General features: G+C 39.7%; 1 protein-coding gene across 3 annotated transcripts in view; it reads left to right on the forward strand.

Annotated features, from left to right (window-relative positions):
• cdh20 (cadherin 20) overlaps window positions 1–26,169 on the forward strand; it is a 282,549-nt gene that overhangs the window by 205,833 nt on the left and 50,547 nt on the right. For all 3 annotated transcript variants that reach the window (XM_062977643.1, XM_062977645.1, XM_062977644.1), the window contains 3 exons: window positions 13,875–14,169; window positions 18,182–18,301; window positions 24,107–24,274. In XM_062977643.1, coding sequence (XP_062833713.1) covers window positions 13,875–14,169; window positions 18,182–18,301; window positions 24,107–24,274 — 583 coding nt within the window. The remainder of the gene's footprint in view (window positions 1–13,874; window positions 14,170–18,181; window positions 18,302–24,106; window positions 24,275–26,169) is intronic.

Here is a 26,169-nt window from a genome sequence, read left to right on the forward strand (position 1 = left end):
CGGGGGTAGGTGCTCATCTCCATTTCTAAGCCAAAGAGCTGGTGTTGTCCATAGACACCTCCAAGGTCATGACTGCATGGAGCGCCTGTTACTTTCCCACCAGAGCAGTACCTATTGATCTACGCACATTTGCATGTTTTTGAACAGCTAGGTTGGAAGAAGCTGGGGCTAACAGAGGGAGCTCACCTCACTCACTGGATTTCTGGGCCTGAATATATTGCACAAGATTTCTCTAGCCTAAAATGATACATTTTAATATATTGAGTTTTTCGTTCCCGTCCCCTTGATCAGGTCATGTAAGTGTTATTTATTGCTATAATTGTATTATTTTACTTTGCTTAATAATGTGTTATTATGTTGTTATGTAATGTTGTGTTGTTTTTATGATTGGAAACCGCCCTGAGTCCCATCCAGGAGATAGGGCAGTATATAAATAAAGTTTTATTATTATTATTATTACCACTGACCTTTTGGTCACCAAGTTCAGCAGCTCAGCGGTTTAACCCGCTGCGCCACCGAGTGCTCCCGTGGATAAATGTAGCTGTGGATATTAAATCTATGGGTCATACTGTAAATATATAAAATAAGAATCTTGCTTTTAAAAAATATCATCTATAGTTCTCCGCACCACGTAATAGGGACACCTTAGGTCAGGGGAAAACCTTTACCTTAAGACTGAGCCATTTTCGTTCCCTAGAATTACATGTATGGAAAAGTATAGCTCACAAAATCCTTCATTGATTTGAATGTTTCTAGCACTAAAGCAAGAGATGTTTTAGTCCATTCAAAAGAGAAAAAACCAACAGCAGGGTTCAATAAAAGAAGACAAATCTTATCTTTTTTCTTAATGGATCGCATCCTCCCCTTAGATTGCTTCCAAGTGGTCTCATGGATTTCAACAATGTTCTGTTCAGGGACGGCCTAGGAGCAGCAACAGCTATTTGCTTCAGCGATTTACATGCAGCACTTCTAAAATACTGTATATGTAAATGCATAAGTATTTCCTGGGAGATATAGAGAAAGAGAGGCAGGGAGGGAGGGATGGACAGTACCATGGTGTCAAAATTGCTGTAACAAGCAATTTTGTAGATAAGCATGCATGAATTTATTTTTTGCAAACATCGCTTTTCTTGGCACTTTGTAGGAATACCTGTCCATGCAAATAAAATGTCTGCTAACATTGAGAGGAAAATGTGTTTAGTTTTTTATTCCTCTTGCCATTTTCACTCATCTCTGGGGAGAAGTACTGAATTTAACTCAAAAGTCTTTTACAGCATGACTGAGATAAAGCTCTTTGCCATATTCCTTTTGTCAGATAATGCCTCCCATTTCCAGCCAACACATTTATATCATTCCAGTGTTGCTGTGTTCGTCACAGCATCATAGAATAAAATCATAGAATTGGAGGAGACCTTAAGGGCCAACTACTGTAACCCCTTACTATGCACAAATATATAGCTAAAGCCGTTCTGAAATTTCTCTTCTGAAATTTCCCACCTAATTTCTCTGTACGGACTTTAAAGGAAAGAAAATCTACCACCCTCCGAAGCAGTTCTTATCACGGTTTGTTCATTATATTTTTTCTTCTTGGCTTCATAGTCTTTTACTGTGTTTTAAATTCATAGTGGCTCATGGCTTCCATATTAATAGGATGCTTATCCAGTTTGGTTTTAAGTCCAAACTATAAAGAGTCTATCAGATATACAGAAGTTATTTTGGTGAAAGCACGGCTCCTCAAAATTTGGACTAAAGCCCAGAGCAGGGTGACATAGAAGCTGCCAGCCATTACTAATCTTATTGGCTCTGATAATTCTGTCAAAAATACAATGATACTCTGATTCTGATGTGAAGCCATATGATATTGTGGTGCATAATTGATTAACATTATCATTGCCAGAATAGTGTATTATGTTTTATTCTAAAAGTAAAGGTAAAGGTTTCCCCTGACGTTAAGTCCAGTGGGGTTGGTGCTCATCTCCATTTCTAAGCTGAAGAGCCAGTGTTGTCCGTAGACACCTCCAAGGTCATATAGCCAGCATGACTGCATGGAACGCCGTTACCTTCCCACTGGAGCGGTACCTAGTGATCTACTCACATTTGCATGTTTTCGAACTGCTAGGTTGGCAGAAGCTGGGGCTAACAGCAGGCGCTCACTCCGCTCCCCGGATTTGAACCTGGGACCTTTCGGTCTGCAAGTTCAGTAGCTCAGTGCTTTAACACACTGAGACACCGGAGGCTCCATGTTTTATTCTACATGATTTTAATTCTAATCACTTAGGGACTTTATTAGATTAAGCTGCATGTAAAAAAAAATGAATAGATGAAAGAACAAAAGTGGCACCAAAAGAAGCTCTGAAATATGTAGCAAATGTCGGATGTTGTAGATGTAAATAAATAGAAGCTTTACCACGGCTTTTGAACCAAAATTTACCCTGCAGTGTAATAATGTGCCACTCAGGTTTGTAAAATAAGTGAAATAAGTAACAGTGACTTTACTTCAGTTCTGTAGGTCAAACAGAGCAACAATATATACAGTAGTCTCTCTGGTTTCTTACAGAGAACAGGGGGAATAAACAGTCCTTTTAAAACAGTCTTTAAATATGTCTCATTGCTTTAGAGAGTCGGCAGCCATTAATTCCCTAGTTGTTACCTCTTCACTCTCTGAGGTAAAAGTGCCTGCTCAAACTGTTTCTCCCAGCAGCTAGACAGAGACAGTAGCCAATCAGAATGTTGGCTCCTGCCACGCTTAGCCAGTCAGCTACTGACACATGTCTTTCCAGTCAACCCATTACATCATGCTGCCTTTTACAAATCCCCACAGCAAACTCTCTAGCATTTCACAGATTAAAACTAGATGGTGTGTGGCCAACCAGGGTTTGGTTAAGATAGCAAAATTATCAGTGAAGATGAGCACACAATCAAAGAGAGGTTGCAGCAGTTTGTTTTTGCCTGAGCCTACTGGGAAACTCAAGAATCTGACCCTGTTCTTCTCTTCTTCCCACTACTAAGTCAATTGAGTAAAAATTTACTTTTGCACTTTGAACTGGTTTGCACCAGTTAGGGAAAGTGAGAAGAAGAAGGACAATATGGGACATTTTAAAATTAGCTGAAAACGTAGGCAGCTAAGGATTAATGGGGACTACCCCTGCCATACTTTGTGATAGTTTTCTGGTTGTCATAGTGCCTAAACTCAAATACCCTGCAAAATGACATGTATTAGAATTTCTTTTTTAAATAAAGCAGCAGAGGTCTTTCTGCCACTGCAGCCAATGAAGAGAAAGGGTAGCTGTGATGGAAGAGCATGATGGCTAAGAACAAGCTCATTATGAGTGGGTTTGACCTTTCATGGAGTTTGGGCTTGAATGCCAATTAGTTCATAGTTAAACTTTTTTGTGTGTGTCAGGAGCGACTTGAGAAACTGCAAGTCGTTTCTGTTGTGAGAGAATTGGCCGTCTGCAAGGACGTTGCCGAGGGATGCCCAGATGTTTTGATATTTTTAGCATCCTTGTGGGAGGCTTCTCTCATGTCCCTGCATGGAGCTGGAGCTAATAGAGAGAGCTCATCTGTGCTCTTCCCAAGTTAGATTCAAATTGTCAACCTTCAGGTCAGCAACCTAACCTTCAAGTCATCAGTCCTGCCAGCACAAAGGTTTAACCCACTATGCCACCAGAAGCTCCAGGGTTAAACTAAGAAATTTACTGTTAAAAATCATCTGGTTTCAAACTGCAGAGCCATGCTTAATTGTAAGACCTCTCTCACTGGATACTTGCAAGTAGGACAGGAGGATCTTTCCTTGTTGTCATCTCCAGCATCTAGTATTCAGAGGTGGACTGCTTCTCTTTGCTCCATGGCATTGCTATTGACAAGCAAACATCTCCCTGGTCAAATTTGGTTTAAAAGATGCCTGTCGTGACAGCATCACATTCACCATCGCCCCGTCCTCATTTCAGTAAAATTTAGAATAGCACGCTCACAGCAATAGGAAAATAAGTCTGAAAATGGTAAACGTACATTGATTTACAGGCGAGCTGGAGATAACTAGCTACCATCACAAATTATTTATAATTACTGTGCATGATCATGCATAAGTTGACCTTATATCTAACAAACTCATCAGATGTGGCTTACTTTGGCAGCATATGCTGGTTCAGCCCTAGCTGACCTACGGAGCCCGCCAGCTCACATCTCATGAAGCAAAGGAACTTCTGGTAGATCTCTGTGGGTCAGTTAGTGCAGAACAGGCATATGCCACCACCATGGCAACACAGAAGGCTTTCCAGAAGTAATGGGGGGAAGCCATGCAGTCTACGCTTTTTCCCGTGGCGAAGTGGTTGAAGAACTGAGCTGCTGAACTTGCGGACTGAAAGGTCCCAGGTTCAAATCCCGGGAGCGGAGTGAGCGCCCGCTGTTGCTCCAGCTTCTGCCAACCTAGCAGTTTGAAAGCATACCAATGTGAGTAGATCAATAGGTACCACACTGGCGGGAAGGTAACGGCACTCCATGCAGTCATGCTGGCCACATGACCTTGGAGGTGTCTACGGACAATGCCAGTTCTTCGGCTTATAAATGGAGATGAGCATAAATCCCCAGAGTCAGACAAGACTGGATTTAACGTCAGGGGAAACCTTTACCTTTACTATAGATGTAAAGGTAAGCCGGGCAATGTGGGGCATGGGGCGACAGGATCCCCACACACCTGCAACAGTAGTTGCCCAATTTGCCATGATGCATGGCAATTTCAGCAACCAGTGTAAAGAGGTTGTTAGTCAAGGTTTGGGGGGGGGGGGGGGGCAAAGGCAACAGTAGTTGCCCAATTTGCCATGATGCATGGCAATTTTGGCAACCCATGTAAAGAGATTGTTAGTCAAGGTTTGGGGGCAAAATTATGGATTTTGATTTGATTTGTATTGAATTGAATTGTTTATTGTACTAGCCAGAGGCCATGACATCAGTAATATACAACCTTTATAAACACTTTCCAATATAAACATTAACACTTATTCAAAAATTAAAACTAGCTCTTTGAAATTATGATAGCAGAAACATAACAATGACAGTGTCCCATTTGTATAATCCCAAACCATCTCAATTTCCATTTCTGACCTCAAGTATGGATTTTGCTTTTTTGGGCTGCAATTGCAAATGTAGCAACCTTTAGTGCTATAGTTTTGGAATAATCTGCTAGCAAGTCACAGATCACAGCAGATTGTTGCCATGCTGCCCTTTCTTCCAAGAGTGTTCCCAGGAGATTTTTCCTAGGATCATTATACAAGGGGCAATGTAACAGATAGTGTGTTAGATCTTTTCCCCCCGTGCCACAAATGCAAAGTCGTTGGACCAGCATCACTTCAGAGGGTGACCATCCCTACCTATCACCACTACTCAGGGGTTCAAAAAGGCCAGACATTGAACTATGTTGGAAGGAGTAGAGGAAGGTCAATGCTTCTTCAGGTTCTCCCAGGATGAACTAAGTTCTGTCGTTTCCCACTTTACACAGAAAAGGTTGTTCCTTTTTTTTGAAAAAGAGTTAAGATATAGTATTTATATTGACTTGTGAATAAGTTGATCTGGGTGTTTGTTTTCTGCCAGTTTTTGATTAAAACTTCTAGACTTGTACATGATTTGTGTTCTACAATAATGCAATTGTGTTCTATAATCATTGAGGCATGCCTAAGTTGTTTATAGTGTACCTTAAGTAATAACTCTGTCCCTTTTATGATGTAACGGTAATTGTTTTATTTGTCTTTTGGAATTACATGGATGGTATTTTTTTAAAGTTGTTTTTTCTCATTTTTAATATTATGGTAATTATTATGGAAATTTTAGAGTTGCAAGCTGTAACTAATTTGTCTTACATGTACTTCTCTAAACTGTAACTTGGAATGGCCTTTGGTATCCCCATGTATTCTATTTAGGCCTAAAATCACTATGGGCTCTACTTTGAAAGCAGGTTATTGTTAATGTGGGATTTGTGTATAGGTAGTGTTTAAATGAAATTTGTGTCTTGTCTGTATTGCATACTGATTGCATCATCCAGAGTGTGCTATAGTCTGGAAAGAGTTAATTGCTAAGAAGCTGTGATGACCTTGATGTGTGGCTGGAACTGGGGAGTGTCCAGACACAAGTGTTACTGATTGCATTACTGATTGCATCAGTACAGTTCTGAGTAGAGTCGAGTGCTGTCTGCCTAGGTGTTGAGTCAAGTCCTGTGTCTATTGTCTGCAAGTCTGATTGTCTTGCACAGTAAAACTTTGTATATAGTTTTACCAAAGTCTGTGGATGTCACTTTGTTCTGCGTTCCACTGACTCCATCTAACTACTGCTGCGCTGCTAATACTCTGACAGTTATAACTCTAAAGAGAGTGGAAGGCTATAGTTTATCTCTTCTTCTCAGCCTACTTCTCTTTTATATTGGCCTAGATATTCATGATTAAGTTTTGAACTTTAGGGAAGTCTAAGTAGTCAAACTCACTATAGGACCATTTCCAAATCCATAATGTATAAATGTCATAAGGGTTACAGGTCCAAAATTGGGTCAAAGGATTTAAACACATTGCTTGGATGCAACAGAATTTGCTTGTTTGGAACACAGATCTCATACACTGATACAACCTTGATTGAAAAATAAAATGCTGAGTCTGCCTTACTTTTTTGACATTTTAGTCATCTTGATCCATTCCTTGGGACTGCACTGGCAGCAAACTTGGAACAGATTCCTTAGCTAAACAGAAATATATGGGGTTTTGTAATATCTTTTTTCAGTCACAGCTGCAGTATTGCTGATTCAGGGACTGACCTACACAGCATCTTCTGAATTCAATAAAAACAGGAGCAGAGTTTATGCAGGCCAAAAGCTGGACGTTGACAGGTTGGGAAGAACAACATTCCCCAAAGATGCATTCAGTCATAAGGTCAAACCTTCTGGTTGGCATGACTTGGCATTCACCTCTTAGTACAGTCAATAAAACTCCACTGACACAGAACAAATGATAATTTGATTTCCCATAGGAGTTTAATGATGCTCAGATGAGAAGTACAATGAGGTCTCTGTTCAGGAATTAAGAAAATTATGTACACTCTTTCCTGACTGAGTGTAACTATCCCATGACATTTCTACCTATTTTTTTATCTTGACTTTTTCATAATCTTGAGTTTCTGTTCTGTTCATTTTTCTGTTGGTATGGATTTACTAGGGGCCCCTGGTGGCACAGTGTGTTAAAGCGCTGAGTTGCTGAACTTGCGGACCAAAAGGTCACAGGTTCAAATCCCGGGAGCGGAATGAGCGCCCGCTGTTAGCCCCAGCTCCTGCCAACCTAGCAGTTCGAAAACATGCCAATGTGATTAGATCAATAGGTACCACTCCAGTGGGAAGGTAATAGCACTCCATGCAGTCATGCCGGCCACATGACCTTGGAGATGTCTATGGACAATGCCGGCACTTCGGCTTAGAAATGGAGATGAGGACCAACCCCCAGAGTCGGTCACGACTGGACTTAACATCAGGGGTAACCTTCACCTTTACCTATGGATTTACTTCTCATTTAATCTTGCATATTTCATGTACTTTTGGGCATCCTCCAGTTCTAATGATACATAGAAAGGATGTTGTTTGTGGGAACTATAGTTCAGAACATTTGGAGAGCAACAGACTTGGTAAGGCTGTGGTGATGGATTCAAAGGGCGTAATAGCTGCTTTACCCAAATTTCCTGAAATGTGAACATATTAAATACAAGAGAGGAATGAAAGTGCCTCATCCATATTTCATTCCATTTTAATAAATACAGATTAAAACCAACCAATTCTGAATTAAAATTTTAGTCTTTCATATTTCTCTTTCATATTTATTTTCATTAAGATTAATTATTCTGCTTGAATTTAATGTTTGCTGCAGCACTCTGATGCTCCGGGGTGGTGTCAAAGGTTCAGTAGGACAAGGAAAACATTCAGGCACCTCTGAAAGTGGGGTTTTCCACTGTGCACCCGGAATGCATCTCTACTCAAAGGTTTCCCATCATCTGATCCATCCATATCCACACCGCACTACCACAGAATGTCGTTTCTTCCTAGCCTTTCCTCAAAGTGCCTCCTGGCTGAAGCTGTCTTGTTCATTCATTAAAAGGAATAGTGCCCCCACCCAAAAGAGAGTCTTGTAAGATTGGAATCTGTTTTCTAATCTTTTTGAAATGTGGCAAAGGTTTCTCAGAACCCCTTAAAAATTGCATGCCATGAAATCAGGGATATAGCACTCCAAAGCTGTACATTCGCATCACTTGAAAGAATAATTCAAAGCCTGAAAAGCAGTCTGCTTAAGCTGTTGAGCTTTTGACCCGGGATTTCAAGTTCAGAGAAAATTAAAGGACATTTTTCTCCCTTGTCTCTAACACAGACATCCTTTGTTTCATCCTTCCAAAACTTGGCCAGTATGATATACTTCTGAAGGATTATTAAAGGGTTGCCATATACCAGAGTTGTAGGTGGAAAAATTAGGCAGTGCCCCTAACTCTACCAACCAAGCAGTTGGCTGTTTCTGCCACTAGTACATTGCGTTTAAGCTCAACAGGCAAATTTATGAGTCCAGACTGGTGATTTCTGTATCAATGGAACTGTGAAATCTCTCTTATCGTGTTTCCCCGAAAATAAGACAGTGTCTTATATTTGCTCCCAAAGATGCTCTAGGTCTTATTTTCAGGGGATGTCTTATTTTTCCATGAAGAAGAATTCACATTTATTGTTGAACAAAAAAATGAACATTTATTATATACTGTACAGTAGTTGTCATCACAAATCAGCATAACCAGACAAACTGTGAATCCTATCAAGAATTTCTTGTTACTACCATTATTTCCATGTACAACTGGTATGTACATTTACCAATTCTGCATGCTCTGGTGTTCTGTTTGGCAGGCGCTGGGCATGCTTCCAAACAAAAACTTTACTAGGTCTTACTTTCGGGGAAGGTCTTATATTTAGCAATTTAGCAAAACTTCTACTAGGTCTTATTTTTCGGGGCTGTCTTATTTTCAGGGAAACAGGGTAAGTAATAAATGGCTCTAAAGCTGCTATCCAAGGTGCTGAAGTTATTTGAACAATAGGACTTTTCAAGGTACAGTAGAGTCTCACTTATCCAACATAAATGGGCCAGCAAAATGTTGGATAAGCGAAAATGTTGAATAATAAGGAGGGATTAAGGAAAAGCCTATTAAACATCAAATTAAACTATGATTTTATAAGTTAAGCACCAAACATGGTTTGGGAGCATGGCTGCACTTGTGTTGTTGTTGGGCACATTGCTGCCTAGCTGTGGATCTGTGCAGGAGGCAGACTGTGTTGGATAATAAAGAATGTTGGATAAGCGAAGGTTGGATAAGCGAGACTCTACTGTATAAATATACTATAGAATTCAGGCAGTTAGATTCCACTTTAACTGATATGGCTCAATGCTATGGAAACCTAGGAGTTGCAGTTTGATTAATCACTGGCAGTCTTTGGCAGAGAAGGCTAAACACCTTGTAAACTTTAGCTCCCATGATTCCATAGCATTGAGCTGCAGTAGTTAAAGGGGTGTCAAACTGCATTAATTCTACAGTGTAAATGCACCCTTAGAGGCCTGGAATAAATTCACTAGTGAATTCACACACCCCAGACAGGAGAGTAGCTAGACCCAGATGTGGAATAACATCATCATTATTATTATTATTATTATTATTATTATTATTATTATTATTATTATTATTTTATGACACAGCAAACAAGATAGATATGCTGGATTTTATACTACAAAATCACAAGGTGAACACTTCCCAAGTGTCTAGGACTGTGTGATGTATTTTCGGATGATGCGTGCAGATCCCAGTAGGGTGGCCTTTTGCAGTTGGCAGATCGTAATTTTGTCAATGTCTATTGTTTCCAAATGGCAGCTGAGATTTTTTGGCACGGCACCCAGTGTACCACCAGGACCACCTGCACTGGTTTCTGCCAGAGTCTTTGAAGTTCAATCTTGAGGTCCTGATAGCGGCTGAGGTTTTCCTGTTGTTTTTCGTCAATGCGACTGTCACCTAGGATGGCAACATCAATGATCCAAACCTTTTTCTTTTCCACAACTGTGTTGTCTGGTGTGTTGTGTTCCAGAACTTTGTCAGTCTGGATTCAGAAATCCCACAATATCTTTGTGTGCTCATTTTCCAATACTTTTGCAGGTTTGTGATCCCACCAGTTCTTTGCTGCTGGGAGGTGGTACTTGAGGCATAAGTTCCAATGAATCATTTGGGCCACATAGTTGTGCCTCTGTTTGTAGTCTGTCTGTGTGATTTTCTTACAGCAGCTGAGGATGTGATCAATGGTTTCGTCAGCTTCCTTGCACAGTCTGCATTTTGGGTCATCAGCTGATTTTTCGATCTTGGCCTTAATTGCATTTGTTCTGATGGCTTGCTCCTGGGCTGCAAGGATCAGGCCTTCTGTCTCCTTCTTCAGGGTCCCATTTGTGAGCCAGAGCCAGGTCTTCTCCTTATCAGCTTTTCCTTCAATTTTGTCAAGGAACTTTCCATGCACTTATTATTATTATTATTATTATTATTATTATTATTATTATTATTATTATTATTATTGCCCATCTCTTCTTAGAGATGGGTAGTAAATAAACACATCATTATTCTCCAGCACTATTGTTCTTTAACCCCAGCAGCAGCTACCTGAGTTGGTTGCCTCACTTAGCCTAGTGTCAACACTAGCTATTTCTAATTAAAATTCCCCATCACTGGTGTAATGAAAGGATAAAAAGGAAGGCAGATTGTATGTACACTGTTCTAATCTGAGCAGGAATAATAGAAAACCAAAGGTGAGGCAAAATTCTGGGTTCATCAGGTTATGTTGGAGAGCGCAGGCACCCATCGTGTGGTTCTTTCTTCTTTGGAAGTGAGATATTTGAAGCAGCCACTTGATGTGACACTCTAATGTGTGTCTGTTCTTGCATTTATGTATTACCTTTATGTTCAACCTCAGGGAGGTATGTAGTCATCCCTCCAAATTTGTGGTTTTTACTTTTGTGGACTTGATTATTCACGGATTTGATTATAATTTCTCTCTAAGAATTTCTAGGTCCTCTAGTGTGACTCAATAGTTAGTCAATGTCTTTTGGTCACGTTGAAGGACCTCAAACTTTTAAAGCCGAAGACCGGCTCATAGTCCTTCAGACTGGGGGGTTAGACTATGGTTTGAAAATAACATGAACAAATACACACTGTACATATCTTATTTGTAGTGCAAAAAATGAAAGAACAATACAATATTTAAAATGAAGAATAATTTTAACCAAACATAAACTTACCAGTATATCATTAGGAAGTATGGGCCTGCTTTTGCCTGTTGAGATCGTCAAGTTGATTAGGATTGGTATTGTTGTGTGCCTTCAAGTCATTTCTGACTTAGGGAGACCCTAAGTTTAAGGTTTAGGGTGCGGGCCAGGTAAATGACCTTGGAGGCCACATCCAGTCCACAGGCCTTTGTTTGGGGAGCCTAGATATTTCTAGAGAGAACCTCTCTCTAGTACATATCTTTGGTCCATTTCCAATGGAAGTCAACCATAGAATCATGTTGGAAGAACGTGAAACTCCAACAGAAGTGTTATCTCATGTAAAAAAAATAGCAATTTCTTTATTTATGGTGGATTTATGTCCCCAACCCCAGTGAATTGGGGGAAACTATATATGGTTCCTGTGGTAAGTTAGTCAGAGAGAAAAAGAATGGCCATTACAGAGAATGTTGATTTCAGTTTCTCCTTCCATTGTGCAGTATTCTAACCAGTATACCACACATGGCCTAGAGAGTTACTGCAGTACAGCAGGAAAGGCACATGTTTCAATGAAGTTTTCTAATGGGTGATTAATGTTTTGTTCTACTAGGGAACTACAGCTGCAGTCCTAAAAATATATTTACCAGGTATCAAATCCCATTTTCTTCAGCAGATTTTACATCTGAATAAAAATGTGCAAGCTTTGGCTGGGAGGTGTTTCTGTTCTCTTCATTTTTCATTTTTTCCCACCCTTTCATACAAAGTAAAGAAAAACAAGCAGGTTTTCACAGCAAAGAGCTCTTCCTAAATGTATCCCCACTGTTGTTGCTTGTGCCTCTCTAAGCCATTCGATGAAGCCTCGGGTGATTTTGCTCTTAATATTTTCAATCATTTCATAAGGCAAAGGTGTTTAGCAGACTTGTAACTAATTGAATTATTCTTCTTGCCTTTTGTAAAAGATAATTGATATCGCATTTTGCTTGTCTGTGTTGTGTTGCCTCCCAAATTATCAATGGCAACTCAGAACTAATTAGCTGCCATGCAGTGCGTTAATTCACTAATTCCCTTTAATATTCTGGGATGCATTATCATCTGTAGCAGCTGTGTTGGTGTATATATTCAAATGTTCCCAACTGGTTACCTTGGCTTACCCTTTTACAATGGTTACTTTGGAACTTGCACATTTCTGAAGCGCAATTTTCTCTTTCTCCCATAGTCATTTTTTATGAAATCTTTTCAATACCGTATGGCTGTTTTCCTACTTTAGATTTAATCTGATGTTAATAATGAAATATTAATCTGCAGGTTGGAGAGTCATAGAGTATGCAAAGAAGCCATTGCTTTTTGTATGGAAAATAGAAGTCTCCCAATAATCTTATTTATTGTCTATAATTTTTTTAAATGCGTTAACGTGTTCTTGCTTAGATATTACAGGAAATTGCTTACAAAGCGTGCCTATTAGGAGAAGTGAGCAGAAAAAAATTGCTCACACTCTAAATAAAACAGAAATTGAACAGACTAAACAAAACAGTTGCAAACAAGAGATATTTAATATTCCCTGGAAAATGTTTTCATCCATCCTGTGGAGAGGGCCTTCTAGTTGTTGCCAGAGCTTAGAAAAACTTTGGTTTTGAACTATATATATATATATATATATATATATATATATATATATACACACACACACACACACACACACACACACACACACACACACATACTAGCTGTGCCCGGCCACTCGTTGCTGTGGCGAAGTATGGTGGCATGGGAAATAAAGTATCTTATATTATCTGCTTAGAACTGGATTATATGAGGCCCCTTCTACTCAGCTGTATAAAATGCATACTGAAGTGGATTATATGGCAGTGTGGAGTCAAGATAATCCAGTTCAAAGCAGATAATATTAGATTATAAATGGGTTATATAGCTGTGTGGAAGGGCCTTGAGTCTGCACTGCCATATAATCCAGTTAAAATCAGATAATCTGTATTTTATAGGCAGTGTGGAAAAGCCCTAAGTGAGGCTTAACTCTGCCTGTCCCCTGGGCTGAGTGGGTTGCTAGGAGACCAAGTGGGCGGAGCTTAGCCTTTTAACTGGCAGCAACTGGCTAAAAACAATTATTCCTCTCCCTCTAATTAGGACTTTATTTTTCTTTTCTTTTTGTTGTATGAACGTAGAGGCATGGATGAGGGGTTGTGCTGCCAAGTTTAGTGTTTCTGGGATGTGTAGTTTTGTTGTTTTGTCCTAGGCCGAAATTTCATTACCCTTTTATATATATATATATATATATATATATATATATATATATATATACACACACACACACACACACACACACACACTTCAAATCCAGGGCTAATGGTTATGTCTTACTGGTTGCAGGATTTTGGGAGTTAGTTGCTTTCCCAAGATTGCATTGTGGCATACTATGTTTTGAATATTCATCCCAAGAAGTCTTGTTGGAAATATTTTTTATGCTCTCTTGATATCAAGCAATGCAATGATTATTATAGTCTCTAATAAGATTATTGTATGTATCTCAACTATATCTGGGTGTTTTAAATTTGTTTATTTTAATTTTTGCAGCTCCATTCTGATATGGACAGAGGAGATGGATCAATCAAATATATTCTTTCAGGAGAAGGAGCAGGCGTTGTGTTTACCATCGATGATACAACTGGGGACATCCATGCCATACAAAGACTAGACAGAGAAGAAAGGTCCCAGTATACACTAAGGGCTCAGGCCTTGGACAGACGGACAGGAAGGCCAATGGAACCAGAATCTGAATTTATCATCAAAATCCAAGATATCAATGACAATGAACCAAAGTTTCTGGATGGACCGTATGTTGCTTCAGTACCAGAAATGTCACCAGTGGGTAAGAGGGGCTTTAAGGACACACTTTTGATTTATAGAGAGCAAATCAATATGCACAATAGAAAAAGATTTTGGCTTTGATGAATTCCTTCACAAAAGCAATACATAAGGGAGAATTGAAATTAGCATTGGAATTTAGATTTTGGATGGGCAAACAGAACAAGAATCCTACGGGGGAACGTTTTTAGTTGATTTATTTAATTTGCTCTGCCCTAGCATTGCATATAAAGAAGAGGGAATCAAGGAAACAATACATGGGTGTGTGATGCTAAAATTCTAACACAATATTAGGATTAATGGCTATCAGTATGGAAACAGGAGGTCAGTCCACAAAGTTGCATAATTGTGTATGTGTGTCTTGAAGTCACCTGCCAACTTATGGCTGCCCCATGAGTTTCATTGGATTTTCTTAAGCAAGGTAGCTCAGAAATGCTTTTGTCACTTCCTGTAAAATACAGTCAAAGCACCCTGTATTCTTGGTGGCCTTCCATCCAAGTATTATTTATTTATTTATTTATTTATTTATTTACAGTATTTATATTCCGCCCTTCTCACCCCGAAGGGACTCAGGGCGGATCACATTACACATATAAGGCAAACATTCAATGCCTTAACATAGAACAAAGACAGAGACAAACGCAGGCTCCAAGCTGGCCTCGAACTCATGACCTCTTGGTCAGAATAATTTGTTGCAGCTGGCTGCTCACCAGCCTGTGCCACAGTACTAATCAGGACTAAGATCATAACATCTGGTTCTTTTATGACATAAACAATTTCCAATAATAGTGGCAATATAGTACTTTATCCCACTCCTATGATAGCAAGTGATTTTCATGGGCATACACAATTTGGTCCTCTGAACAGTGGGTAACATCTGTGTGGCTCAGGTTAGAAATTCAGTCCACCACATCTGGTGGTTCAGGTTGGAAATTCAGTCACCTTTCTCTGCCTAATAGTAGGGTCAGCCTTGAATATAATAAAGCATCTGCAGGGAGATGCTTTACAACTCCTCATAACACACTTATGCACAGCGTTCTGTAGTTTTAAGCAGATAATGTAAAAATGAAGCCTAAGGGATCAGCACACATGGGTAGGCATACAAACTAATCAGACAGGGGTTTTCCAAGTCCTAGCATGCTGCTAGTCCACTGCCAGAACAAAGTCTGCCGAATCCCATTAAATAACGCAGGGCTACTTTCGACAAGGCTCCATTGGACTCCATCCCAGCAGCATGCTAAGAGGGAGCCCTGAGGATATGGGTGACTACCATAGTAACCTATGGCTGCAAGAGCTGGACCATAAGGAAGGCTGAGCGGAGGAAGATAGATGCTTTTGAACTTTGGTGCTGGAGGAAAATCCTGAGAGTGCCTTGGACCGCAAGAAGATCCAACCAGTCCATCCTCCAGGAAATAATGCCCAACTGCTCACTGGAGGGAAGGATAGTAGAGGCAAAGTTGAAGTATTTTGGCCACATCATGAGAAGACAGGAAAGCTTGGAGAATATCATGATGCTGGGGAAAATGGAAGGGAAAAGGAAGAGAGGCAGACCAAGGGCGAGATGGATGGACAGTATCCTTGAAGTGACTGGCTCGACCTTGAAGGAACTGGGGGCAGTGACGGCTGACAGGAATTTCTGGCGTGGACTGGTCCATGAGGTCACGAAGAGTCGAAAATGACTGAATGAGTGAGACGACAACGACGACCGTATCCTCATTGAAGAAGTCAGGGACAGCACGGGAGGAAGCTGGGGACAGCTGGGAAGCATAATGGGATGGCAGGCCATGATCAACCAAAGCTGGGTGCTGCCCCACAGTTTCCCCCACTGTCCCCTGGTTTCTGGACCATGTGATGATGTCCATAGACATTGTGCATGCCTGCTGTACTCGGTAACCACAAAATGACACTGAAGTGCTCAGGCAATGTTTCATCCATGGGTCCATTACAGAATGCAAAGATTCACAAGGATGAGACCCCAAGGAATTGTGGCAGCCAGCCTTGTATGTTGTTGATTTCCAGGCTCTTTAGTGAACCCTTGGGAGCCATTATGATCTGGTGAAAATTGCATCGTTCAGGAGCCTCAGCCGGTTTTACGCCAGGCGCTAAAAGAGTCTTTGACTAGCCATAGATCAGGGAAAGCCAACAATCGTTTATAAAAGCACCTTAAACCTGGGAAAGTTTATAGGATAAAAAATCCACTGGTCGTTTTGTAATGCCAGCAGTGCCACCAGATGTATTCTCCACATACTTTGTAGGTTATGAAGCAGTATTGAAATCCTGTCCTCCTCCTTTTAAATGCTGTTCCCATTTAAGATGTTATAATACAAAGAGGCAGATAAGTTACCTAGTTATAGTTCCACCTTAAAAGGTAAAGGTTTCCCCTGACGTTAAGTCCAGTCATGTCTGACGGTGGGGGGGGGGGGGGGAGGGGTTGGTGCTCATCTCCATTTCTAAGCCGAAGAACCGGCGTTGTCCGTAGACACCTCCAAGATCATGTTGCCGGCATGACTGCATGGAGCACTGTTACCTTCCCGCCGGAGCGGTACCTATTGATCTACTCACATTGGCATGTTTTCAAACTGCTAGGTTGGCAGAAGCTGGAGCTAACAGTGGGAGTTCACTCCACTCCCAGGATTTGAACCTGGGACCTTTCAATCTCCAGCTCAGTGCTTTAACGCACTTTGCCACCGGGGCTCCAGTTCCACCTTAATGCTTCCTATTTTCTTAACTTTCCTTTTGATGCTTTTAATAGTATAAATAGTCAAGAAGATATATATTATTTTATGCTGTAATCCCATTTTCCTCCATCTTTCACTTTGTTGTTGCTCTTCCCCCATCCATCCAAACCTATGCCTAAAAGCTGTTTGGAATGATACCTGAGTGATTGTTCTATTAATCCCAAAACATGTATATCAATTTAAGTTATAGAACCACGGGTTATACAGTGTATAATGTATACAGTAAAACCTGACTGATGACTTTTCTTTCTGTGTATGTATAATTTGTGTGTATTTCCATGTCCCTTCTGTTCCTAATTTTGCCAAGATACATTTTACAATGATAAATACTAAATTTGCAAAGATTCATTTTACAAAATGAAATATTAAGTTTGTAAAAATCCATTCATCACTGCAGCGCGATATTATGCAATACAGCCAGTGTTAAGTACTTTTAATTCCTGTAAGTCTAAAGGAGAGAAAATGGAACATATGTTTAACTCTGTTCTTAATTAATGGTACTTGAATCTGACAGAACCTCGTCCAATGAAATTGCAGGAGCCTACAGGGGTCGAATATCAGCATTCATGCATAAAAATATATGTCACGGTCTAGAACAAATAGGCAAATAAAAAGTAAAGCAGTTCTCAAAACTACAATTTATAGCCACATACCAAGGGTTTCCCCCTCCAAATATTACCCCACAACTTTCTCACATTTTGAACATGACAAAATGAGTAGCTATGGTTTACAGTAAGTTCAATTTGAACTTCAATAGAACAAGTTTAATCTCCCAGCTGTAATTGAAAATCTACTCTATTCATAATTTGATGCTTACATAACAAAAGATGTGTTTCATGTGGGTGGGGAAGGAAAAGAGAGATGGTTATTAGGAGTTCAGGTACCTTTCTCCTTCTCGTCAAAATCTGCACTGCTGTGCTGCATTGTATAATTTTGCACTATTTTTATTCAGTAGCATGCTTTTTTAAAATACATTGTTACACCACAAAATTTGCAGGATAGACAGACTCTTGCAAAGGAGTTCCACATGCACACCAAGTTGTGTTTTATTTACAGATTATTTACTGTCCCGCTGATGTCTGATGGATTTGTGCCTGGTGCTCCCATTAGTGTTAATGAGGTGTATGTGTAAAAAAATCCCTCGAGCATTGGAAAGAGAACAGGCTTCTAAGCAAATGTTCTGTGAGCAGAACATTTATAATTCAGTGAACCTAGGTAGATCTGTGTCCTTTCTCCGTGGCTACAAATCTAACAAGGTTCTACGCTGTTTTTTGCCAGGCACCTCTGTTATCCAAGTGACAGCTACAGATGCTGACGATCCTACCTATGGGAACAGTGCCAGGGTCGTCTACAGTATTCTCCAAGGACAGCCATATTTCTCCGTGGACTCCAGAACAGGTAATTTCATTGAAGAGAAAAATCAGCTGAGAATGTGACATTTCCCATTAGCTTTCATGCCTTATGCGGCATAGACTTCATCTTCAGAAATCCCAGTCATCAGTGACTATGCCTCGCATTATTTTTCAAGCCAAGTACTTTCAATAAATAAGTATGAAAAAAGGACAAATGAGAAATGGTGTGTTTGCTCCAGCAACAAATCTGGGATGGTTGAAATCAAAGAAAAAGAACTACAGTAGAGTCTCTTATCCAAGCTAAACGGGCCGGCAGAAGCTTGGATAAGTGAATATCTTGGATAATAAGGAGGGATTAAGGAAATGCCTATTAAACATCAAATTAGGTTATGATTTTACCAATTAAGCACCAAAACATCATGTTGTACAACAAATTTGACAGAAAAAGTAGTTCAATACACAGTAATGTTATGTTGTAATTACTGTAGTTACGAATTTAGCATCAAAATATCACAATGCATTGAAAACATTGACTACAAAAATGTGTTGGATAATCCAGAATGTTAGATAAGTGAGTGTTGGATAAGTGAGACTCTACTGTATTAACTTCAGTGAGCACATTTCATTGAACTCTAGGAGAACAAACCTGCTGAAGGAAAATGGAGGCTAAAGGAAATATATGAATATGGCAGAGCAGGTGTTGGGAAATGTGGCAAATGCAGGATTAGTGTGCTATGCTGTGATGTGCACTAGCAGAAGCAGTAGCTATAATATGTTTTCATGGCCAATGACATCAAAGACTGTGAAATAGAATCAGTACAATGCAATTGGCCTTATCAGTCTCCAGTAAAAGATGGGCATCGTGTAGCTCTCCAGCTGTTACTGAACTATAAATATCATCATACCTTACTTTGGGCTAAGACTGCTGAGAACTGTAATTTAAGAACATCTGGAGGGCTGAATGATTTCCACACATACTCTAAGATCTCAACTCTAACTGACAATCTCAATGAAACCTACTACAAGTACAGCTTCAGAACCATTTGTTGTTCTTGTTGCTGTGTGCCCTCAAGTTCGTTTTGACTTATGCCAGCTCTTTGGCAGACCTGTCATGAGAGTTTCTTGGCAAGATTGGATCAGAAGGGATTTGCTGTTGCCTTCCTCCAAAGCTGAGAGTATGACTTGCCCAAGGTCACCCAGGGAGCTTTCATGGGTGAGCAGAAATTCTCCCAAATTCCTAGTCCAATACTCAAACCACTGCACCGTGCTCGCTCTCAGAACTATAAAACTGGTTATAATCTAAACTGACAAGGCTCCAGAAAATCAGAATTATGTGCATGAAGCATTGCTTTTCAATCATGTGTAAGGTTGCCCTGAACATGAAATTAGAGTATAAATCACCTCTACAAGTAATTTATTTCCAAAGAAGCAAATAATAGATATATTTCATATTAAAGAGGAGATGACAAGAACATTTCTAGAGAAGCAAATGGGCTATAATGTTGAGCATAGATATAGATTCAGATCCTGCTCAGCTGTAAGAGTGAGCTAATGTTACTCATAGTGGAATAAGCTACCTCATATGATTGATGGGAGGCTAAATCATGACTCAAAAGCTCCTTGGATAAATAATGGATCTCAAATATAATAATCAACAATAAGCAGAGCAGGGATGATAGCACTTCAACAATTACATTCTCCCAATTTGGGAAAAATAGTTTTCATAATTTTCCCATTGACATGGGAAAGTGCATCTTTGGCATGCACAGTGTTTTTTGTGGACATTTTCCTAGGATCTCTTCAAAATTCGGTGGTGGCAATGGCTTTTTTGTCCTTTCACCATGGAGCCTGCTGGCTCCTATCACACTCAGTAAAAGTACTTCTGGGGCAGCTCCATCTTGGAATTGTCACAAAAACCCTGTCAGCATCAAAAAACAGCCTGTGGCACACAATAGTCCTCACTTCCCCTGGATGGAGGCCTCCGAAATCGCCACGATTCACTGTGATTCACTACAAATCACTGCGATTCTGATGGCGTGTGTTAAGAAGGCCCTAACTGTCCCTGGAAAAGTGAAGCTTCTTGCAAAAAAAGAAGAAGAAGAAGAAGAAGGCAACCAAAGTTTGAATGAACCATGGACTCTTCAATCTCCCACATACATTTGTGGTAGAGAAGACCCACAACAGCGCTAGTATTATTATTATTATTGACACAACGACGTTGTATGACACAGCAAACAAGATAGATATGCTGGATTTCGTATCACAAAATCACAAATTGAACACTTCCCAAGTGAAAAATCAGCTGATGACCCAAAATGCAGACTGTGCAAGGAAACCGACAAAACTATTGATCACATCCTCAGCTGCTGTAAGAAAATCGCACAGACAGACTACAAACAGAAGCCCAAATGATTCATTGGAACTTATGCCTCAAGTACCACCTGCCAGCAGTAAAGAACTGGTAGGATCACAAACCTGAAAAAGTATTGGAAAATGAGCACACAAAGATACTGTGGGACTTCTGAATCCAGACTGACAAAGTTCTGGAACACAACACACCAGACATCACAGTTGTGGAAAAGGTTTGGATCATTGATGTCGCCATCCCAGGTGACAGTTGGATTGACGAAAAACAACAGGAAAACCTCAGCCGCTATCAGGACCTCAAGATTGAACTTCAAAGACTCTGGCAGAAACCAGTGCAGGTGATCCCGGTGGAGATGTGCACATTGGGTGCCGTGCCAAAAGATCTCAGCCGGCATTTGGAAACAATAGACATTGACAAAATCACGATCTGCCAACTGCAAAAGGCCACCCTACTGGGATCTGCACGCATCATCCGAAAATACATCACACAGTCCTAGACACTTGGGAAGTGTTTGACTTGTGATTTTGTGATACGAAATCCAGCATGTCTATCTTGTTTGCTGTGTCATAATAAAATAATGATAATAAATTTTATTTTTGTACCCCGCCTTCATTTCCCCGAAGGGACTCAGGGCAGCTAACATGCGGCCAAGCCCAAACAATTACAGTAAAACAAAATAAAATACATATAAGACACACAACAGCATACAGTAAAATAATGATACATCAACATAGTAAAACAAAACTTAATAACAGTGGCATAATAAAACAGAATATAAAAATAGTACAAAATTTAATCGAGGGCGAGCTGGGCCAAAGTATGAGGTGTGGAAATTGTAAAACCCATGGGTGAGGTAGATGGATAAAGTGCTGCATGTAGTGGGAAAACAATGAGGTTATTCTCAACTGAGGAATGAGATAAAGTGCATCAGGAAAACAGTTGACTCTGGGATGGAACCTGATATAGAAAGAATTAAAGGAAGGAGGAAATCTTTTGCACTAAGATTCTGGGAGCAGGAGACAGAAAGTGAAATCATAAAGTATTACCAGAAAGTCCACACAGGTTTGGACCTAAGTTCCCATTCTTCTAAACAACATTCAGCAAAAGCAGCATTTTTACCTGGAAGATCATACCAGGCTTCATCAGAGAAACCTTACTGCCACCTTATGTTCTCTTCTAGTAAATCCTGTGGAAAAGGAAATTTGATTTCACTGATCCTCAATGTTAAGTAGTAAAGAAGAAATCTTGCCTCTTATTCTATAAATATGTGTATCTTCACATTTCCACAATATTTGCTCTGCCATTTTAGCACAGATCGAATCACTGTTGTTAATTGTGGAGTTTGGAGATTATATTTTTGGACTATAGATCCCAGAATCCTACAACCAATAACCATGCTTTCTAAGCAATTCTGAAAATTGTAGCCTAAAAAGTAAGTTTTCCAAATTCTTGGGAGTTGGGTTAACTGTACACAGTGGTCTACATTTTAAAGGAGGAGCAAACTATGATAGAAGACACTGGTTTCTTTGGCTTACATAATACCTTGTGCATCCACCCATAACTTTTTCTTGGATCTGGCAATAATCTATATATATAAAAGGGTAATGAAATTTCGGCCTAGGACAAAACAACAAAACTACACATCCCAGAAACACTAAACTTGGCAGCACAACCCCTCATTGATGCCTCTACGTTCATACAACAAAAAGCTCCTGCTACTCCAGAAAACGGCCAGGCTTTGAGACTGCAAGGCTATTCACTGCTATTCCACCTGCTCAACAATGGATTCCCATAAGCCACAGCAACGCGTGGCCAGGCAAAGCTAGTATACTATAATTGGCTTAGAGCATCCAATATATACTTTTCACATCAAGAGCACAAAAGATAGCTGCCTGTTAGTAATATGATCTCAGAGTGGGGCTGTACACTAATTAAATATTTCTTGCTAGTAGTTAATCTGCTACCCTTAAACAAACAAATAGATTGAATTGTTCCTGATTCAAAATAAATTTGGCTGGCATTCTGCTGGTTAGTTTCAACTAGAGTAGACCATTTACAAATTTTTTGAATAGTGACTCAACAAGTAAATAAATCTAATTGGATTCTATGAATCTATTTTAGTCAGGAGGAGTGTGTGTCTTCAAGTACTTACTTTACTTAAGTGATCCCTCATTATACGAGTATGATGGCCTTCCAGGTGTAGTGTCTTGGCGGTGGATACGCTGGTGACTGTGGAGCCCTATTCTTGACCCGCATGTTCTTCCACAGTGAGGACATTGGTTTCTAGGTGGAAGGTGGTCCCGGTCACAGTTGGCTTGATGTGCCTTTGTCTTGGCACATTTCTACCTTTCGCCCTCCATTCGTGCCTCTTCAAACTCTACAGCACTGCTGGTCACAGCTGACCTACAGTGAGAACGCTCAATGGCCAGGGCTTCCCAGTTCTTGGTGTCTATGCCACAGTTTTTAAGGTTAGCTTTAAGCCCATCTTCAAATCTCTTTTCCTGTCCATCAACATTCCATTTTCCTTTCTTGAGTTGAGTGTATAGTAACTGCTTTGGGAGATGGTGACCAGGCATTTGGACAATGTGGCCAATCCAGCAGAGTTGATGGCATAGGAGCATTGCTTCAATGCTGGTGGTCTTTGCTTCTTCCATCACATTTACATTTGTCCGCCTTTCTTCCCAAGAGATTTGCAGGGTTTTTTTGGAAGCAACGCTGTGGAATCTTCAATTAGCCTGTTAATTTATGATGTCCATGAATTTCACATGGTTTTCTTAGCCAAAGAATACTCTAAGGTGGTTTTGACAGTTCCTTCCTCTGAAATCTAGACTACAGCACCTGATAGTCATTGGTGATTAACTCAGCTGAAAATTAACCAAGGCTGACCCTGCTTAATTTCTAAGATCCAATGGGATTTAGTGTCTTCATTGCATTTAGGCAATAAAAAGAGAACTGGGGTCATTTTTATTACCAAAGCCTCAATGAGTATTTTTAAATATTGAAGAAAATGTGAAATGACATGTCAAATATAGTCACTACCAGTCACTGTTAAAGGTTGTTTCTATTTTTTCTTCCCACCCTCTATTTGTATGACTGAAAATAATCTTCAAAAGCATAAGTGCATCCATATGGCTCAGCATAAAATTCTCCCAATTTATTCAGATTTTCTGAATTTATGGTATTAAATATCTAAGAAATGAATATACTGTTGTCTCTTTCCTACTAAAATCCTCTGTACTAATCAATGGGTATGAGGTTATTTTTTCACTAATCTATGGGGAGGACCTTTCACAGCAGTTTCTTCAGTGACTCAAAAATGACATCAGTGGGGTTTTGCACTGCCATCCAAGCCAGGAAGATTTATTCTTATTTTTCATTATGAAAAGGAAGCATTTCTGAACAAACTTTCATAAAGTTCCGGCCTCTGGCCTCTCTCATTAAATGTCTTTTCTGGTTCCTTATTTCTCCCTTTCATTTTCACAGGCTTAATTAGAACGGCATTAATGAATATGGACAGAGAAGCAAAAGAATATTACGAAGTTATAATCCAGGCCAAAGATATGGGAGGGCAGCTGGGAGGATTAGCTGGGACAACTATTGTCAATATCAGTCTCTCTGATGTAAACGACAACCCACCTAGATTTCCACAGAGTAAGTATCAGCCAGTGGTATTCCGAGTGGAATTTCTCCATGTTGTTGCCTATCTCTTACTGATGCTTTTTCCCACAAAATGTAATGAAAAGTAATGTAGCATGTAATGCAATGAAGTTAGTGGAAGTTTGTCACTGTAACCAGTAACAATGATAAATAACATTCTTTGACATAGCAATAAGTAAATAAGGATGTATTGTTTTCAAAAAGCAACTCATTGAGTTCTCTCTGTATGATGCACCACCACTAATGGGTCTGGCACAGAATAGCAAAAAGATGAATCAACGCCCTAAAAAGTTCCCAAGGTCCAGTGATGGCAAGAGTGAGAGCGGAAGAATGCATAGGCAAATCTAATTGGTATACAGAATATGCCATCTGTTCTATTAAATGTATTTTAGCTTATTTTTTGAAGGATCTGGCAGAATAAGGTCACATCTGCACTAACCATTTAGCCACTGACTAAAACCACATCTGGACTGAGTTTGTACTACGTATTTTAATATATGTAATTTGCCTATGTGTGGGGGTGTTGGAAATAGCAACCTCCCAAGCCACTATTTATTTATTTGTCAATCTGTATATTTGGTAACCTGTATTATATATGTATATTGATTTGCCAGTTTGACTCTTTGGCGTGGGAGGAGTTATAGACATGTGATTATACTGAGCAAGTGCAGACTCAAGACTCCATTTTATATTAAGTATCTGTTTGGACTTCAATGAAGAAGAATCTGTTTGGACTTCAATAGAGCATATCTTGCATCAGACCTCAGAGGAGATGAATGCATAAAAGTTGCTATTTGGACTTCAGAGAGAAGTCAGTTTAGACACTTCAATATTTGCTTATGGACTTCAGTGAGTACAACTATACTAAAGACTATGGACTATTGATAAAGACTGGTTTTGAAAAGATAGCTTTGGGACCACAACTCCCAGAATCATCCTCCTATGGTCTCAACACAGAGAGAAGAAGAACTATATCCTATCTGTAACTGAATTTTATTAAGAAATGTGCCTGTATGGTGAATTAATACAAGATATGTTATTTTTCAAAGACGACTTTGCTTTATATCTGAGTGCATATTTTAATGAAGAGGTTTAAAGGGAGTATATATCGTTTGGGCAACTTCAACTGCAAAAAAACAACTATTCTCTGCTAACCAACTATTCTCTGCTAACTATTCTCTGTCGAACAGCTCTCACAGTGAGGAAGTTCTTCCTGATGTTCAGGTGGAATCTCCTTTCCTGTAGTTTGAGGACATGGAACAATGGCTTCAAACTACAGGAAAGGAGATTCCACCTGAACATCAGGAAGAACTTCCTCACTATGAGAGCTGTTCGACAATGGAACTCTCTCCCCCGGGCCGTGGTGGAGGCTCCTTCTTTGGAGGCTTTTAAGCAGAGGCTGGATGGCCATCTGTCGGGGGTGCTTTGAATGCGATTTCCTGCTTCTTAGCAGGGGGTTGGACTGGATGGCCCATGAGGTCTCTTCCAACTCTATTCTATGATTCTATGATTCTATGATTCTAACCAAATACCATATATACTTAAGTATAAGCCGAGTTTTTCAGTCCCTCGGCTTATACTCATTTATTATTATTGGATGGATGCGTGATTTTATTTACATTGAAGGAGGTTAAAATATTTAATCAGAGTTGAACAGACTTATCTTAAATTACAGTTTTATGTAAATATTCAAAAACATTGAATTTACTGATGCCTCGATTAATGTAATTTTATTGTTATCTATTTTTATGTTTATTTTTGAAATTTCCCAGCAGCTGCTGCATTTCCCACCCTCAGCTTATACAGGAGTCAATAAGTTTTCCCAGTTTTTTTTTGGTAAAATTAGGTGCATCGGCTTATATTAGGGTTGGCTTATACTCGAGTATATA

This window comes from Anolis carolinensis, chromosome 4, assembly GCF_035594765.1.
Source record: "Anolis carolinensis isolate JA03-04 chromosome 4, rAnoCar3.1.pri, whole genome shotgun sequence".
NCBI classification, from domain to species: domain Eukaryota; kingdom Metazoa; phylum Chordata; class Lepidosauria; order Squamata; family Dactyloidae; genus Anolis; species Anolis carolinensis.